This window comes from Molothrus aeneus, chromosome 7 (assembly GCF_037042795.1).
Source record: "Molothrus aeneus isolate 106 chromosome 7, BPBGC_Maene_1.0, whole genome shotgun sequence".
Lineage (NCBI taxonomy): Eukaryota > Metazoa > Chordata > Aves > Passeriformes > Icteridae > Molothrus > Molothrus aeneus.
In genome coordinates, this window is record NC_089652.1 from 809,281 (window position 1) to 825,670 (window position 16,390).

Here is a 16,390-nt window from a genome sequence, read left to right on the forward strand (position 1 = left end):
CCAGAGCAAGCTCCAGCTCCAAATTGCCAGAGAATATCCCTTTTAACCCTGGTTTTCCAGCCTCTTTGCCACGTTGCCAGCAACTCTCAGCAGCACCGACCCCATCTACCAAAGAAATTATTTAAAAGCACATTATTAAGCCACCATTTAAATTAACAATAATAAAAAAGCTGCACTTTGTGCTTATTTTTGATTAACTCTGAGTGTACCCCACTGAGTAATGTGCAGAAGGAATCAGTCATTTCGAGAGGCAAAAGGTATTTAATTCTATCAGTCTGCACAATTCCAGCCAATTTTGAGAAACTATGGATCACGCATCAGAGCCATACCAAAGAGGTACAGGATTAGAACATCCCAGTTTTTCTCTCCCGAAACTAAAAAGGTGATAGTTAAAGAACCTGGCACCTCCAGGCATTACAGTGTGTTTCTTGGACTGCAGAGATGACTGGGGTTTTGAGCTAAAACTCCTGATAAATGGCTGCTCTTAATACCATGCCTGGCTTAGAGCTGAGCTCATCTGGAATGTTTCTCCTGTTTTTTTCCCACACTTTTAAAATGCCAGAGTAGAGGTTCTAAATTATTTTTCTTTCTAGTGAGCTCTTTGGTTATCAGCATTGGCCAGGAGTGTAAACATCTCTAATTTTATAGATGGGCTCTGCAACATTCTCCTTTTTTCCCTGGTTTTACACCTGATGGGGATTTATTCCAATAAGGCTGCAGAAGCCACTTGGGATGAACATGGAAAAATCAAGCACTGAGACTGCTTTCATCTGCATGAAATTGCCTCAGAATTATCATTAAATAGCTCATTTATGCTTTCACATAAACCACAGAGAACCAGATCTCTTGAAGTGGACAAGGAGCTGTCCCTGAGCCATGAGTGTTCCCTAGGGGACAAGAAGGTCAATGGGATCCTGGGGTGCATCAGGAAGAGCATTCCCAGCAGGTTAGGGGGGGATCCTGCCCCCTGCTCAGCCCTGGGAGGCACCTCTGGGCTGCTGTGTCCACTTCTGAGCTCCTCAGGACAAGAAGCTCCTGGAGGGGTCCAGCAGAGGCTGCAGAGGTGATGAAGGGATTGGAGCATCTCTGAGGAGGAAAAGAGGAGCTCAAGAGTAGCCACAGCAGAGATGGGACCTCTGTAACGTGTATAAATATCCAAAGGGTGGATATTTATATATCTGGATATCCCAGAGCATGGACCAGGCTATGCTCCTCAATGGGAGGACATGAGGAACAGGCAGATGCTGATGCCCAGGAGTTCCACCTGAGCAGGAGGCAGAAATTCTTCCCTGGGCAGTGACCAAGCAGTGAACAGAGTGTCCAGGGAGGCTGTGGAGCCTCCCTCACTGGGGATATTCCAGAGCCATCCAGACACAATCCTGTGCCCTGTGCTCTGGGATGACCCTGCTGGAGCAGGGAGGCTGGACCAGACCCTCACTGTGGTCCCTTCCAACCTGACCCATTCTGGGATTCTGAGCAGTGAAAGAGAAAGCAGTGTCTGGTTACATCCCTAAAACCCATTTTCAGCTTCTCCTTTCCCACTGACATTTTCCTGCTGCATCACAAGTGCTTCTCAAGGCAGTTCAGTCTTGGGTGCAAATAGTGATTCCAGTTTTAAATGAAATCTCCAGCCACTCTCCCAAGCAGTGATGCAGTGCCTGATGAGCCTGGTCACACTCTGTCCTTTGGAAACTCCTGAGGTTAAATCATGGTCAGGCAGCACGTCAGGGGCACGGTGATGTGTGAGTGGGACAGCCATGACACAGTGCCTGGACAGCATTTTAATCCTGAGAGGCAAAAAATGAGTTCTGCCAGCCTGGGCTGGATTTCTGCACTGATACCACAGCCATAAGGCAGAGATAGGAATACTGAAATGTGTCTGATGCCACCTTTGATGCCACCTCAGATCCATCCATTTTCATCACACTGCAAAAATTCCATCAATGAAAATCACACCATTTCCCCACAAGCAGGGTTGTCTAATCACCACAGCACCCCTACATGTCCTCCTTGTTGGAATATTAGATATGTAGTACTGAAAAAAGGGTGGATCAAAGCACAGAGCTTCTGTGCTCCTCCCAGGCTCCCATTCCCAGTTTTCCAGGCAGATCCAAAGGGTGTACCTTTGCACAGCACACACAGGGAGTCTGGCACACCCCAGGAGCACTGCATTATCCTCAGTTTTAAGTGATGGGCCATGGCAAAGCAGTGTGGAGCAGCCATGTTAGAGCCTTCTTCCCCTCCTGTAGAGATGCATTTTGGTCCACCTTGACTTCTGAGAAGCAAAAACATTTGCTCAAATTTCTCATAAACAAATCCCATAAAACAAAATGCTCTCTTATACTCTATTTCATTCCAAATCCCAAAGAAACTTGTGATGTTGGAGGGCAAGTTATTTCTTTTGGCTGGCCTTGCTAGAAAAAAATGGCATGCTTTATTTTCCTCTTTACAGGATTCATGTTTGTTAATAAAGTACTCTTGATTCCCTCTGGCTGACTCTGCAGGAAAACTATTCTTGAAAAGCTCCTAGTCTGGGCTAAAGTAATCTTGCTTAAAACTGCCCATAATTGTTTCAGTCCCTTAAGTTGAATGCTGAGCACTGGAAATTCTGCCAAATTTGAGCCAGGATTGGGTGTTCTATGCTGGCAGGATAAGCTGACCAAAGGTAAGGAATTCAGTAAATGCAGGGGGAATTTGACCTGGTGTTTCTTTGAGCCAGCTTCTGTATTTCTGACCTTGCTCTGAAGAGAGTGGAGAGATATGAGAAGATCAAACCAGATGAGAGTTTAATGGGAGCTATTCCATCAGTGAGGCCCCAGCCCTGGAGCAGCCCCTGGGGGCAGCTCTCCTGCTCAGCCAGGGCTGCTCTCCTGCTCAGCCAGGGCTGCTTACCCTGCTCACCCAGGGCTGCTCACCCTGCTCTCCTGTTCAGCAAGAGCTGCTTACCCTGCTCAGCCAGGGCTGCTCACCCTGCTCTCCTGTTCAGCCAGGGCTGCTCACCCTGTTTTCCTGCTCAGCCAGGGCTGCTCACCCTGCTCTCCTGCTCAGCCAGGGCTGCTCTCCTGCTCACCCAGGGCTGCTCACCCTGCTCTCCTGCTCACCCAGGGCTGCTTACCCTGTTCAGCCAGGGCTGCTTCCCCTGTTCTCCTGTTCAGCCAGGGCTGCTCTCCTGCTCAGCCAGGGCTGCTCTCCTGCTCACCCAGGGCTGCTTACCCTGCTCTCCTGTTCAGCCAGGGCTGCTCTCCTGTTCAGCCAGGGCTGCTAACCCTGCTCTCCTGCTCACCCAGGGCTGCTCACCCTGCTCTCCTGCTCACCCAGGGCTGCTCACCCTGCTCTCCTGTTCAGCAAGGACTGCCCACCCTGCTCACCCTGCTCTCCAAAGGCTGGAGTCAGCCACCAGGAAGCTGACACTGGAAAGAAGCCTAGGGACAGCCAGACTGGCAAAGAGGGGGAGCAGCCCTTCATCCTCGGAGGAAGGCAGCTCTGGTAAACACAGGGTGATCAACAACTCCAAAAGAGTTTCCTTCTCCAAAGGAAACACACTCGAGGAATTTCAGAGCTAGAAAACCAAGCATGGGGTACTGCTGGATCTCAATTTTCCCTCCAGGGGCAGGCATGGGACATCGAGGTGTCCTCAGATCCATCAGGAGATGCTTTCAATGTTATTCCACACCTTGCAGCTCTGCCCAAAGCTGTTCTGCACTGCAAGAGTCAAGCCAAAAACCCTAAATAACCTTCCAGGGATCTGCTTTCCAGCCCCTTTAATCTTCCCATTTCCATGCTTGGTGGGTACATTGAGTGTTCTCTAGGTTAGTCTGAGCCTTCAGCACAGCTTGGTTGGTACCAGCTCTTGCCAAGCAGTTCAGTTCTATCAGCCAGGATGTGATTTCTCCCAATCCTCAGTTAATTCAAATGGGAGCTCTGAGAAAACTTTGGGCAACAATTTTTGAGTGTGGAGGGTCATGCAAAATCAGAGCACCAGAATGTTTCATCAGTGTCAATATTGCAAAGTTTTTCTTCTGATTGTAGCAGGTTTTCTTTTAACTTAAGCTAATATTGGAAGGATAAGTGGCTTTGGTTTTCCTTGGCATTATTCATGCCCAAGCTGCCTTTTATTCCCATTCAAAAACCTAGGAGCCATTTGCAGTGCTATCATCCATGTCTCCAATTATCTCAAGGAGAAAAACCTAATCCCATTTTAAACCAGCAATGATTTGTCAGAATTTTGAAGAGAAAAAAAAAAAAATTTGAAAAATCCTTTTCCCTCGTGGTTTTACAGCAGGAATCAGGATAAACCAGGAGTCCTGTCAGAGACAGCTCATGCCCCAGCCCACCTGAAGGGGAACAGAGATTCCCATTTTTCCATTACATTAATTACTTATTGCTATCCCAAAAAGACCAGAAGGATCCTTGGAAAGGTAATAACCTCATGACAAAGCATACAGACTCTTTTGCTGTAAGAACTCAAGCAGCTTATGAACAACTGCACTGGGTCAGCCAAAGGTCTACCTTTCCTGGCCAGTAACACCACATGTAATAAAACTATCAGGGAGAATTACCACATTCCTCATTTAGCTCTGTCCCCTCCAACAACTGTTCCCAACTATTACTTGGCTTTGAAGTTCCCTTCTCCCATTTCAGATCTAAGGCAGGCACTGAGGACCCAAAAGACCATTCTAATTATGATAGTTACTATAATAAAGGATATCACCTTTCCCCACAAACCTTGCCTCCTCATTCCTCCATGGGAATGCTTTCCCTTGCACATTGTTGGCCTCACTACACTTGATCTTCAATTTTCAAAGCTGAATATTTATGCAGAACAATAAAGTTTCTGATCCTCCAATTACCCTGCACTGAAATGCTTCCATGCATAACAAGCACACGTACAAGTAAACACTGGGAGGATCAGGACCTGAGATAAAACATCAGTTGTAATGTTGCCTGTGTCCAAACTCATTAAAGATGATAAGAAGCCCGTGGACATCAATCTCACTTTAGAAGTAATTCTGTATTTGCCCAGGTTATTTTTTCTGGAAGTGATTTTCAAAGAGCTAAAGAGATCACAAATACAAAAGGGAAAAAAAAGCACCACAGCAAAGACACCTAAAATAAACCAGCACTGCTATTTAAGCAGTCTGAGAGAATCCATATCAGGTGGGATTACAGAAACAGGCAAGAACTACACAACTGAGGAGGGTTTTATTTCCTTAAAGAGCTCCCCCCTCTTTGTGTCCCTTTTCTACACAGAACACCCCTGTGTCCCTCCACTCAGAGCCTTCACCATCATTCATGCCTCCTCTTCTGCACACAGCCCACATCTTTTCTTCCCCTGAGAAGAGTTAAACACTCTTGTTCCTCCAAAGAACAATTTATTTTTCCTGACAAGGCCTTTTATGCAATTAGCTGGAGAAGCCCTAGCCAAAAAGAAAGAATAACACATGTAAAACCACACCAGAGAACAGAGTAGGTAGGAACTTGTTGAGTCTATTACCAGACAAAATGTTTAAATCAATGGTGTGCTCTCATAAATCAAAAGCCATATTTAGTCCTAGCTATAACCATCCCTGAGCAATGTGGAATAGAGAGAAAACACTTTAGAACAAATTTGAAGCTCCTAAACGAGGACGGGAGGAAGCAGCAGATGAGACAAGCACAGTGCAGGGTCATCTCCCAGACAAAGAATTTATTGTACAGGTGAGAATGGAGGTGCCACAGCATCGAGGGCTGAGCAGAGCCTGCCAATCACCCCGACTTGTCCCAGTCTGGTGGTGATTTGGAGACATTGCAGAACCATTTGAACCTAGTTAAAACTTGAACATTTATGTGGGGTTTGTGCTGTACAAATATTGAGCCCAGAAGAGCCAGAACTCTTTGCTACAGATCACAGACAAAAGGATTTGCACTGCAGACCATAAAAGATCATTCTTTTTCAATTACACTTGACAGGTCTGAGTTATTGTAAGAGGAATAGGTTTGGAGCAGTAACAGTGAACCAGAGAGCATAATGTAATTTGAGAAACAGCACAAAAACCTCATCACATCCTTTTCCTTTTCAGCTGGGAGTGCAAGATCGTTTCTTTTCACCCCTCCATCCTTGTTCATCCCTTTACTCTTCCACTTGAGCTGCTTTGATTCAGATTTAGGGCCCCCATTCATCCCAATTAGATGGCTTTTCTGTAAAGCTGCTTTCCAACCCCTGCTCTGCCTCCGTTGACAGGATTTCAGTGCTTTCCAGAAAAGTGATGGATTTCTCAAATAGCACAATTTCTAAAGGTCCCTTCTTCAACAGCATCCTCCTCAGCACAGAAACCTTGAGCAGTTGTGTTATAGCAGTGGCTCTGACCCAAAGAAGGATCTTTTTGCCTGCTGTGAGCTCCAGCACTCCTCATTTTTATTTGCAGCAGTGCAAGCAGAGGCTGCTGCTCGGTGCCTGGGAACAGAAAACGAGGAGCAGGTCACCCCTAGGAGCCATCCTCAGCTCCCTGCCTGCAGGGCCTCAGGGCTCCTGAGGGCCTCCCCAGGCTGCTGCTGGGGTTTGTCTCACAAGGAGGAGGTTTCTTCCTAGCCCTGTCCTTCCATCTCTCCTTCTTTACTCTGTTCAGCCACCGAGTCCAGTCCCACCATGGGATTTTATAAACTTCATTTGTTCCTTCACGCAATTGGTTTTTGCTGGAACTGTGTCCTCCTCAAGAAATCCAGGACAATTTGCTTCTGCTTTTGCTTGCAGTGCTTAGCACGTTGTCAGCACTCCCACTGAAGCAATCACACTGAAAATAAGAGTTGCTTCTTCCAGTTCTGGCATTTACACATTTTTATGAGACGCTGGAAAAGTACAGTTGGATATTTTTCCCCCTTGCAAATGCTGAGACAGTAATAAGTAACAGATTCACAGAGTTCTGACTCGGATCTAGGTGTCTCTGACATGTACCATGTCTTTCAAATATATTACACACTCTAATGCTCCTGTTATCAAGAGCTTAAGCTTTTTACATCCTCCTCTCCCCATCAGCACTGGAACCAGGGAGGATTCTCATCACAAAGCTCCCCTGCACACTTCCCACAAAACAAAGCAGTCTGCTGGGGCTCCAGTTGGGAGCAACTTCTTGCATCATCTGGGATCATTTTCTTACACTATTATTACCTCTAATCACCAATACTTCAATGTTTCTAGGAAGTTTCAAAAGGGGAAGGCGGTTAAAAATTATTTGAACAAATAATATTGTGAAGCAAGCTCAGAATCCCTCCAGAGTGTTTGGGACCTCCTCCTAATTCAAGAGCTGTTCATGGGACAGGCCTGGTGGGACCCTCTTCAGCCCTAGATGGAGTGTACCTTATCTGATGGCAAAAAGATATAAGAATTTAAAATTATAGAGTGGTTTGGGTAAGAAGGGACTTTGAACACCATTTAGTCCCACCCCACACCTTCCACTGTCCCAGGTTGCTCCAAGCCACATCCAACCTGGCCTGGGACACTTCCAAAGTTGGGGGGCAGCCACAGCTTCCCTGGCTGCTCATTTTATTCTGGTGTTTCCAACTGCAAACCAAAGAATTTAGGTCCAGTTGAGTCCAAATGAACATCCTAAGATAAATGCCCGAGACAACCCATTGCGATGGCTCTGAGTAGAACGCTGCCAGAAAGTGAAGGGGGAATGAAAATTGAGATTCATTATGTTTAAAGTGGACTTTTGACCAGGAAGATGAATGGCTCCATTTTTCTGGGCAGATTTACAGGCCAAATGAATCCCTGGTTTAACCTCTGAACTCGGAGGGTTTCATAAAGGGAGGAATTTGCCTATTGGGGGTCACATGTGTGAATTCCCAGGCATTACAAGATTGAAGCTGTGGTCATTTCAACCTAGAAGAGAAAGAGGAAAACCCACAAGAGGGTGGGTAGGGAAATAAGATTTAAGAGTGCTGCTTCCAGACCATCAGACAGCAATGGATACACTCAAGAAAAAAGCAGATGCCCTGGATGAATTAGAACATCAAACTGTTTGGTACTCTCTGCTCTCAGATCACTGATGACCATGGAAAATCACATCCTGCAGTGCCCTCAGCCAGAAAATCCCAGCTATCCCTGACTGCTCAGGAAATGCCTGACCCTCTTTCCATGGAAAGATGGACACTGTCTTCTTCTCTCCTTGTTTTTTAACATAAGCACCTGCTGAAGTTGCTACCAACAAAAGGTGAGAGGAGCCACATCACCCCAAGCAACTGCACCCTCTCAGAGGAGGAGAATCCCACAGAAAATACAGATTATAAACCAGAAAACCCTTCCCAATTTCAGAATATGGTAGAATTTCTACAGCACTCAGATATACCCAGCATACATCCCCAAAGGTAAATATCACAGGATGCTTTGGGTTGGAGGGAACCTTAAAAAGAATTTCATTCCAACCCCCCAGCATCTCCAAGAGCTGTAAATGATTTAAAAGTGAAAAAGGGAGTACGAATACCAAATGTAACATGAATAAATATAGGCAGCTGGCCCTGGTATCATGTTCAGTGGGCTCCCAGCTGATTCTTCACCCACAGTGCATTTGCCTTTCCTTCCTCCCAGCTGGCACTGAGGTAGCAACAACCTCAATTACAAATTTTGGGAAGTTTTTTACTGTTACCAGACTTGTAGCAGCATTTAAGGCTTCAGTTAACATAAAACTGAGCTATTTGCTGGCTGTCTGTAAAAAATGGAACACAAGCTAACATTAAATAATAGATCAGGCAGGGTTTTGAGGCCAAAATCCCATTCTTAATGGATTTTTAAAAAACACACTGACAAGCACAGCCCTTTGTTGATGCAGGCTGGTTTCTGGGAATGCAGTGACCAAGGATTTGCATCTGTTTGCATGTAGAACTTGTAACTGTGGAACAAGCCAGAGCTCCCAAGCACAGATGAATGTTTGTTGATTCTGCCCTAATTGGTGTTGCATTAATAGCAGCAAGAGATCCCAACCCTACACGTGGTGCTTCAGAAACAGAACAGATGCTCTGTTCCAATGATCTCAGCTTAAAACTGAGCCTGCAGCTTAACACCAGCCTAGCAAAGTCCCTTAAGGTACCAGTTGTTTTTAAAAAAAATGAAAACATTTTTAGGAATGGTGTTGACCTTTCTGAGCTCTTTTCTTCTCCAGGGAAATTTAATTTCATTTAGAGGAAATATAACCATGCTGTTTGAAAGTATCACAAGGGTTTTTCTGCACTGTCAGAATTTTCTTTGGAACAGAAAAATCTTCCTGGTATTACCAAATAAACAGAAAATCTTACAAATATATTCCACCAAGCAACAAAAGGGAAAGAAGTTAAAGGGTTTTATCAGTATAAATGGCCTTGGGGCTGAAATTATTTTCTATATCTTTTAATCCCTTTCTGAAAGGTCTGGAAGCTCCCTGTGTTACCCATGAAACCTTCCCACAGTCACCAACTGCCCCTTCCCAGCTTCCATCATCACCAAGTCTACTGGAAATTTAGGAGTGGTAATCCTCACATTTAGAGATTAAATCCTGATTTAAGCAAAATAACTCTTTGAGAAAAAAGAAAAACAACAAAAACAAACTGGATGTTGAAAGCAGAGAGTTGGGCTATGAACATGAAATAATGTAAAATACCATAATAGCCATTCCCAGAACGATCTGGGTTGGAAGAGACCTTAAAGCTCATCCCATTCCCCTCTTGCCATGGGCAGGGACACCTTCCACTGTCCCAGGGTGCTCCCAGCCCTGTCCAACCTGGCCCTGGCCACTTCCAGGTACAAACATTTTAATCTCCATCTCTCAGCTAGGCAGGAATCTGCAGTTTTAGAAATTTCCCTGAGAATCTGCAGTTTTTGTTGGGCCATGGGATAAGAGACATGGATTGGTAACTGTCTTAATGAACTTACAGGACAGAAACCACTGCCATAAGAAGCTTTCCAGCTATCTAACATCTTTATCAACCAGGGGAAAAATGATGAATTCTAATTCCTCTTCCACTTTTGTTTCCCCCACAGGCATGTCACAGGCAGGTTTCCTGACTATCCCCCTGAGAAGACAGGTGGTTCCAAGGCTATTATTATTGAAAAACATCCAGAGGAGGTACTGTCCCTCTTTTAGTGAAAAAAACCTCATGGTGTTGGAGAAGGATTTGCTACAAAACATGTCTGTTTATTTAAGTAGCAATTTTCCCTAACAGTGGCTCCAGTTCTCCAAGACCCTTATGGTTAAAAGCTTTTTGTTGCAAATATAAGAATGAAGTTTTTTCCCAGGGTGTTTTCATCAGGTGCTAAAATCTGTTCCCTTTTGAGCTGTGCAGCCACTTAATCACCACTGAAGGTGCTCAGGTGATGGGAAAGTAGAGAACAGCAGCAGAGGAGAGTTTCCAGTGCAGGCAGGGCTAAGCCTTGATTTACTGCCAAGGCTCATTAAGCAAATTGAACATCCCAGCTAAGGAAGTATCTCAGTTTATCTTGTGTGTTGTAGGTTGTTTTTCCTGGTAAATCCCTCTCCTGATTTCTCTGGCTAATGGAAGTGGCTGATAATCTCTTCCTCTGATCACTGGGTGTCACACAGGGAAAGTGATTAAGCCCAGCTGAAGGCAGTGCTGAGCCCTTGGAGCCTTTCCCACCCATCCCGAGGAGCCAAGGGGGTCATGGCTCTGGTGGGGGAGAACAGGAAGCAGGATTTGGCCCCTGAGTCAAGCACTGTGCTGGCCTAGCAAAACTTAAGAGGTCAAAACCCAAATTCTGTGGTCCTGAAAGCCCCACCCCTGAGATTGTTGCATGATTTTTCTGCAACTGGTGCTCTAACACAGGCATGGTAAAAGAGGATTTTTATAGAATCACAGAATGGTTTGGGTTGGAAGGGATGTAAAAATCCTCTCATTACAGCCACCCTGACACCTCCCACTAGCCCAGGTTGCACAGAGCCCCATCCAGGCTGGCCTTAAATGCTTCCAGGATGAAGAATTTTGGATCCAGTCCTCCCTGGGATCTCTGTGTGGTTTGGGGGGATGTAAGGACAGCACAGAGCACAGCACTAACCATCAGCTAGCTTTGCTAAAAACACAGGAAAACTGCTACAAAGAGCTCCCTGTGCCCCACTAAAACTAAGTTTGGGGCATGCTCCTGCTTTTAGCCAAGCTCAGGGGCTAAACCCTGCTGGCCTCTGCTCTGCTGTGTGGAGTTTGTGAGGTCCCTAGGACGAGGTGAGAGATGAGAATCTGACTCCATGTTCTCAGAAGGCTGATTTATTATTCTATTCTATTCTATTAATATTATAGAATGCTATACTAAAACTCTACTAAAGAAAGAGAAAGGATACATCAGAAGGCTTAGCAAGAATGAAATAATAAAAACTCATGACTGACTCCTCAGAGTCTGACACAGCTGGCTGGGATTGGTCATTAATTAATAACAATTCACATGGAACCAATCAAACATTCACCTGTTGGTCAACAGTGTCCAGACCACATTCCAAAGCAGCAAACATAGGAGCAGCAATCAGATAATTGTTGTTTTCATTCCTCTCTGAGGCTTCTCAGCTTCCCAGGAGAGGAAATCCTGTGAAATGATTCTTCAGAAAATGTGACAGTGACACTGCTGTTCAGGCAGGCAGAGGGAAGGAGACCCTCAGTGGAGTTTTCAGCCTCTAAAGCAGAAACTCCTGCCAGAGTCCAGAAGGTTTTGATGGGAGCCACCCAGCAAGTGGGGCTGACTGCTGGGGAAGGGTTTGGGGGATGTGGTGCCAAATAGAGCTGCCAGCATCAAGGATTAACACAGATGGGGAAGAAAACACAGCAAGGAATTATTCTGAGCAACACTGGATATGGAGGTAGATTGTGGAGAAATGGGTTTAACCTCCCTGTCATGCTCCTTGCTTTCAATTCCCACCTTCAGCTGCTTTGTTGCCTTTGCTGAGCATCTGCTTTTTCTTTGCATGGAAAAATGGAAGCCAAAAGTCTGGAGAGGTTGTTTTAACTGCTTGTTTTCCCTGCACTCTGGAAAAAAAAACCTTCCTCTATTTTCCTAACAAATTTTCACTAGCAATTATCTGATTTTCACCAATTTTGGGGCCTCATTTTTTCTCCCTTTTTAGCCAGCAGAATGTGTGTCACAGCCTCAAGAGATCTCCCCAGTGCAGCTGGCCAGAGAAAGTTCAGTGCAATCATGATTTTACCTGAATGTCAGACAAGTAAAACATTTTTTGTTCCACTGAGTCAGCTGCATATTAAAAAAATCCCTGAGGCCACTGGGTTTGTTCCACACACTGGTCTACTGGGCAACATAGGGAAGGAAATCCTGGCCCCATGGAAGCTGATGGGAGTTCTGTCCTTGACTCCAGGGGGGACAGGAGTTCACCTCTTGTCTCTATGAGCTCCTGGATGAGCAGAGGTTGGTTACTCCCATGTCAAACTCCATGAAAAATCAAGACTGAGCCGTATTTAAAAAGGGAGCATTTTATAAGTCTTTAGTAAAGACACTTTGGGGAAAATAAAATACAAATTAATCACTTCACGAACCATTGCTGCATTATTATGCATTCTATATTTCTTGATCCTTTGACAACCCTGACCTTACTTGACTTTGTGATGTAGCTGGCCTTCTGCACAAACTGCTTCCATGACATTTTACAAATACCTTTCCAAAGACATCCCCAGTGCACAGCACTTGGTGCTTCAGTCAGAAAAAGAAGTGCTGTCCCTCAAAAAGAAGCTTTTTCTCTACTTTACTTGCTCTTCAAGAGAAATTTAACATTCCAGGACATTGGTGTAATCTCCCTGCATCTGTTCCAGATTTCTGTCCCTAATGGTTTTTTATGTTTTGCTCCACAGATAATCATCAGTTGTGACAATTTTTAGCTTTGCCCTTATCCTGCTGCCAACAAAATTATGATCTTTCCCTGTAGCTCATTAAGTCTCATCACCATGAAAATAAGCCAAGAGAGTTGCCATTTCACAGGCACTTCCTCCTCTCCCAGCTCCTCATTTCCAATATTAAATAGCATTGAAAAACAAAAATAAAGATGTCAGAGAAGGACTAAAAACCTTAAAATATTCTGAATATTTCTAGTTAACCATGCAGGAGGGAAACTCTACTTGGCCTCTGTTAAATTACACAACACTTAAAATACTCAACTACAGACAGCAATCTACCTACCCCAAAAAAACACACCAAAAATCCTCCATAAAGAAGAAACATTTCCTAGATTCCAACAAAACTTCTTTCTGTAGAGTTAATATTCCAAGAGAGGAATTTTCCCTCCAGGAACACTGGGCTGTGTCCCTGTGAAGTGTTAGAGCCAGGCTCTGAGGCTGCTCTCACCTGCACAGCTGGAGACCCAGCATTCCCAAACTCACTCTAGCCCTGCTTTTCTTTTGGGCCCACAACTCTAAAAGGCAAGAAGTTCAAGTAAGGTTTTCTTTCAAGGAATAAGGGAAGGTTTTATTCCTGAAGAAGAACTTTTACCCAAGCCAACACCAAAACTTCCTGAGTCTGAGGACAGCAGAAGAAGTGAGTCCTGCTGGCAGCTGGAAGTTTTCTTATTCTTGGCTCATACAAACCAGCATTAGACACTTTCATTCACAGGCTACACTCTGGTTTAGTGCCCAGTTCTTCCCCTGCCTCCAAAAAAAAGGAGATTTGCACTGCAAGACATTAGAAACTGATATAGGAATACAAAAGTCAATTCAACTTTCATGGAGCATCAGTTTTAAAGGAAAATGTCTTTTCAGCCACTGAAGAAAATGTTACTGGAGAAGAATCATCACTGGTACAACAGGAGTTCTAGGAAAGACTGGGAAAAAATACAAAGAGGCTAAAATTCATCTGCTCCTACTGAAACACAGTCTCTTCCTCAGTATTAAGAGTTTGCTAACTACTTTCTGTATCATTTCAAAACCAGACAACCTAGCAAAGAAAAGGGGAGTCCAAAACAACTTAAGAAAACATCTACTTCTCTTTCTACAATGAAGTTTTCTCCAGAGCAAAAAAACCCAAAAAACCCTACACTAAAATGTGGGTCAATTGCCTACTCATCTCAAACTAACATTTGCTTGCCATTCCCTTTCTTCCCTCCTGTTTTGTCAGATTGTTCAGGCATCTTCTTGCTGTGATATTTTCTGGGTTCCCAGGATGAAGGAGGAATTGAGAATCTGACTCCATGTTCTCAGAAGGCTGATTTATTATTTTATTTCATTATATTATATTATATTATATAAAAGAATGCTATACTAAACTATACTAAAGAAAGGATACAGACAGAAGGTTTAACAAGAATGAATAATAAAAACTTGTGACTGACTCAGAGAGTCTGACATAGCTGGACCATGATTGGTCATTAAGTAAAAACAATTCACATGGAACCAATGAAACATGTTGGATAAGCAATCTCCAGACCACATTCCAAAGCAGCAAAACACAAGAGAAGCAATCAGATAATTGTTGTTTTCATTCCTCTCTGAGGCTTCTCAGCTTCCCAGGAGAAGAAATCCTGGCTGAGGGATTTTTCAGAAAATGTGACAGTGACACCTTGCAGCTGGAGTGGAAGTGGTTCTGCATAAAAGAGCAGAAGCCACTCAAGGTTGGACACATAGCTTCCCCCAGCTCTGCAATCCTGGAGCTGCTTGGAGCAGAGCTGGAGGAGCTGCAGCAAGGCCAGGCACAAGGACACTTGAGCTGCTCGGTGCCTTGTTTATGCCCAGCAGGTTCATGAGAACACAAACTCTGGCTCACCCCTTCCAGCATCACTGCTCTGTGCAGGAACATGAAAGCAGATCAGTGCACTCAGAGTGTGGACGCACTGAAATTCTGCCTGCAGAATGGCCCTCCTGCAAACAGGGACCTTCTGTCAATCCCATGTGTGTGTGCAGGTATCCTGCTGGACAGAGATGCTGGGGATGGTTCTGCTTCCCCTCTGCAGGCAGAGCAGAGCAGAGGTGCCAGGGCTGGGTTCTGGCTGTGTAGGAGCACTGCAGTAAAGGATACACTCTGAGTAGCTGTGTTGGTTTTGGATCCAACAGGCCTGCTGGGACACTAAAAAGCTATTCTGAACTCCAGTCAATCTGTTAATCTATCCCAGGGAATGAAATGCTTCGCTGCTTATCAGCACAAGATGTGACTGAGCAGTGCTCAGGGCTTGAATTACCATATTTAATTAAATGTAAGGTACCGAAAGGCTTGAGGAGAGCCACTAATGGAACTGCTACTAATGGCTGCAAAGCACAGCCCTTGTCATTGTCCCCTTCCAGCATCCAGTGCTCAGTACATTAAAAGGTGTACTTGAGAAAACAAATATTTTCACTGTTACAGGAAACACATCTTACAGAAGGAAATGTTTTATTTTTTACTCTTTCACAGTACTGCCAGTATTAGTCGTCCATTAATAAACTTCAATGGGTTTTCTGATTTAGACTCATTAGTGAATGATCTTAGAATTCCTCTCAGGGACAAGAAAGCTGCCTACAAACAAGAGAATGGTGGAAGCAGCAAATTTTTCCCTGCCTTTTTCAGATAATAAAGTATAATTGGCCAGGAACTAAAGATATGGGAATTGATGGAGCTGTAGCCAGTTATCAGCTGCTGCTTGCTTGCAGGGATAAAGATGCTGAGCTGTCCCTGTGTATCTGTCAGGGTTTGTCACAATATCTCCATCCAATCTCCCTCAGCCACTAGAACAATTTCAGTCTTTAGCCATATATTGAAATTAGACACACTTCAGGGCAGCCTCTCAAAATCCATTCCTGTAAAAATCAATCTGCCTTACAAACACCAGGACAAATTCATCATCTGGGTCTGAGATAATTCATTATGTACTCATCATCTGGGTCTGAGTCCAGAGGGAACTTGGAGTTGTGTGTCATTAGAATATTCTGCTCTGGACAGCTTCAGGAACTGGTCTTACTCCATAAAAGCCTCCATGATTTGGGACAGAGAAATCAGCCTTTCCCTAATGATAAATTGGGATATTCAGCACCTGTGCTGCAGTTGGTCAGTACAAAAAGGCTTCTCTGGGATGGTCTGGAATTCAGAGAGTGCAGCCTGTTGGATATTATGTTTTCCAAATCCCTTTCCTCCCTGCCTCTTTCAGATCCTTGAGGAGCTGGCTGCCAAAAAGGCACAGGCAGAGGCAGAGAAAAATGAAAAGGATAAGAAGGGAAAAGAAGCCAAGGAACCTGCCCCAGAGAAAAAGCCACCAAAAGTTGAAAAGCAGGTAAGGAATGAAAGCAGGTTGTGAAGCCTCAGGTGTGGGCAGGGGCTGGAAAGCAACATTAAAGTGGTCACCAAAGCTCCAGGCTCAGGTTCAGGACACCAAGAAGTGCCTGGGGTTGATCTCTCTCAGCCTTCCCATGACCTCAGGGATTCTGGGGAACTTTTTACCTCTCATATTTTAGGAATGGCCACAATTGAGCTCAGTGG

At 44.6% G+C, this 16,390-nt stretch overlaps 1 protein-coding gene across 2 annotated transcripts in view; it reads left to right on the top strand.

Moving 5' to 3' along the window:
- Window positions 1-16,390, top strand: part of IQCA1 (IQ motif containing with AAA domain 1) — a 106,810-nt gene that overhangs the window by 42,916 nt on the left and 47,504 nt on the right. For both annotated transcript variants that reach the window (XM_066553380.1, XM_066553381.1), the window contains exons 7-8: window positions 9,989-10,073; window positions 16,062-16,184. In XM_066553380.1, the coding sequence (XP_066409477.1) occupies window positions 9,989-10,073; window positions 16,062-16,184 (208 nt within the window). The remainder of the gene's footprint in view (window positions 1-9,988; window positions 10,074-16,061; window positions 16,185-16,390) is intronic.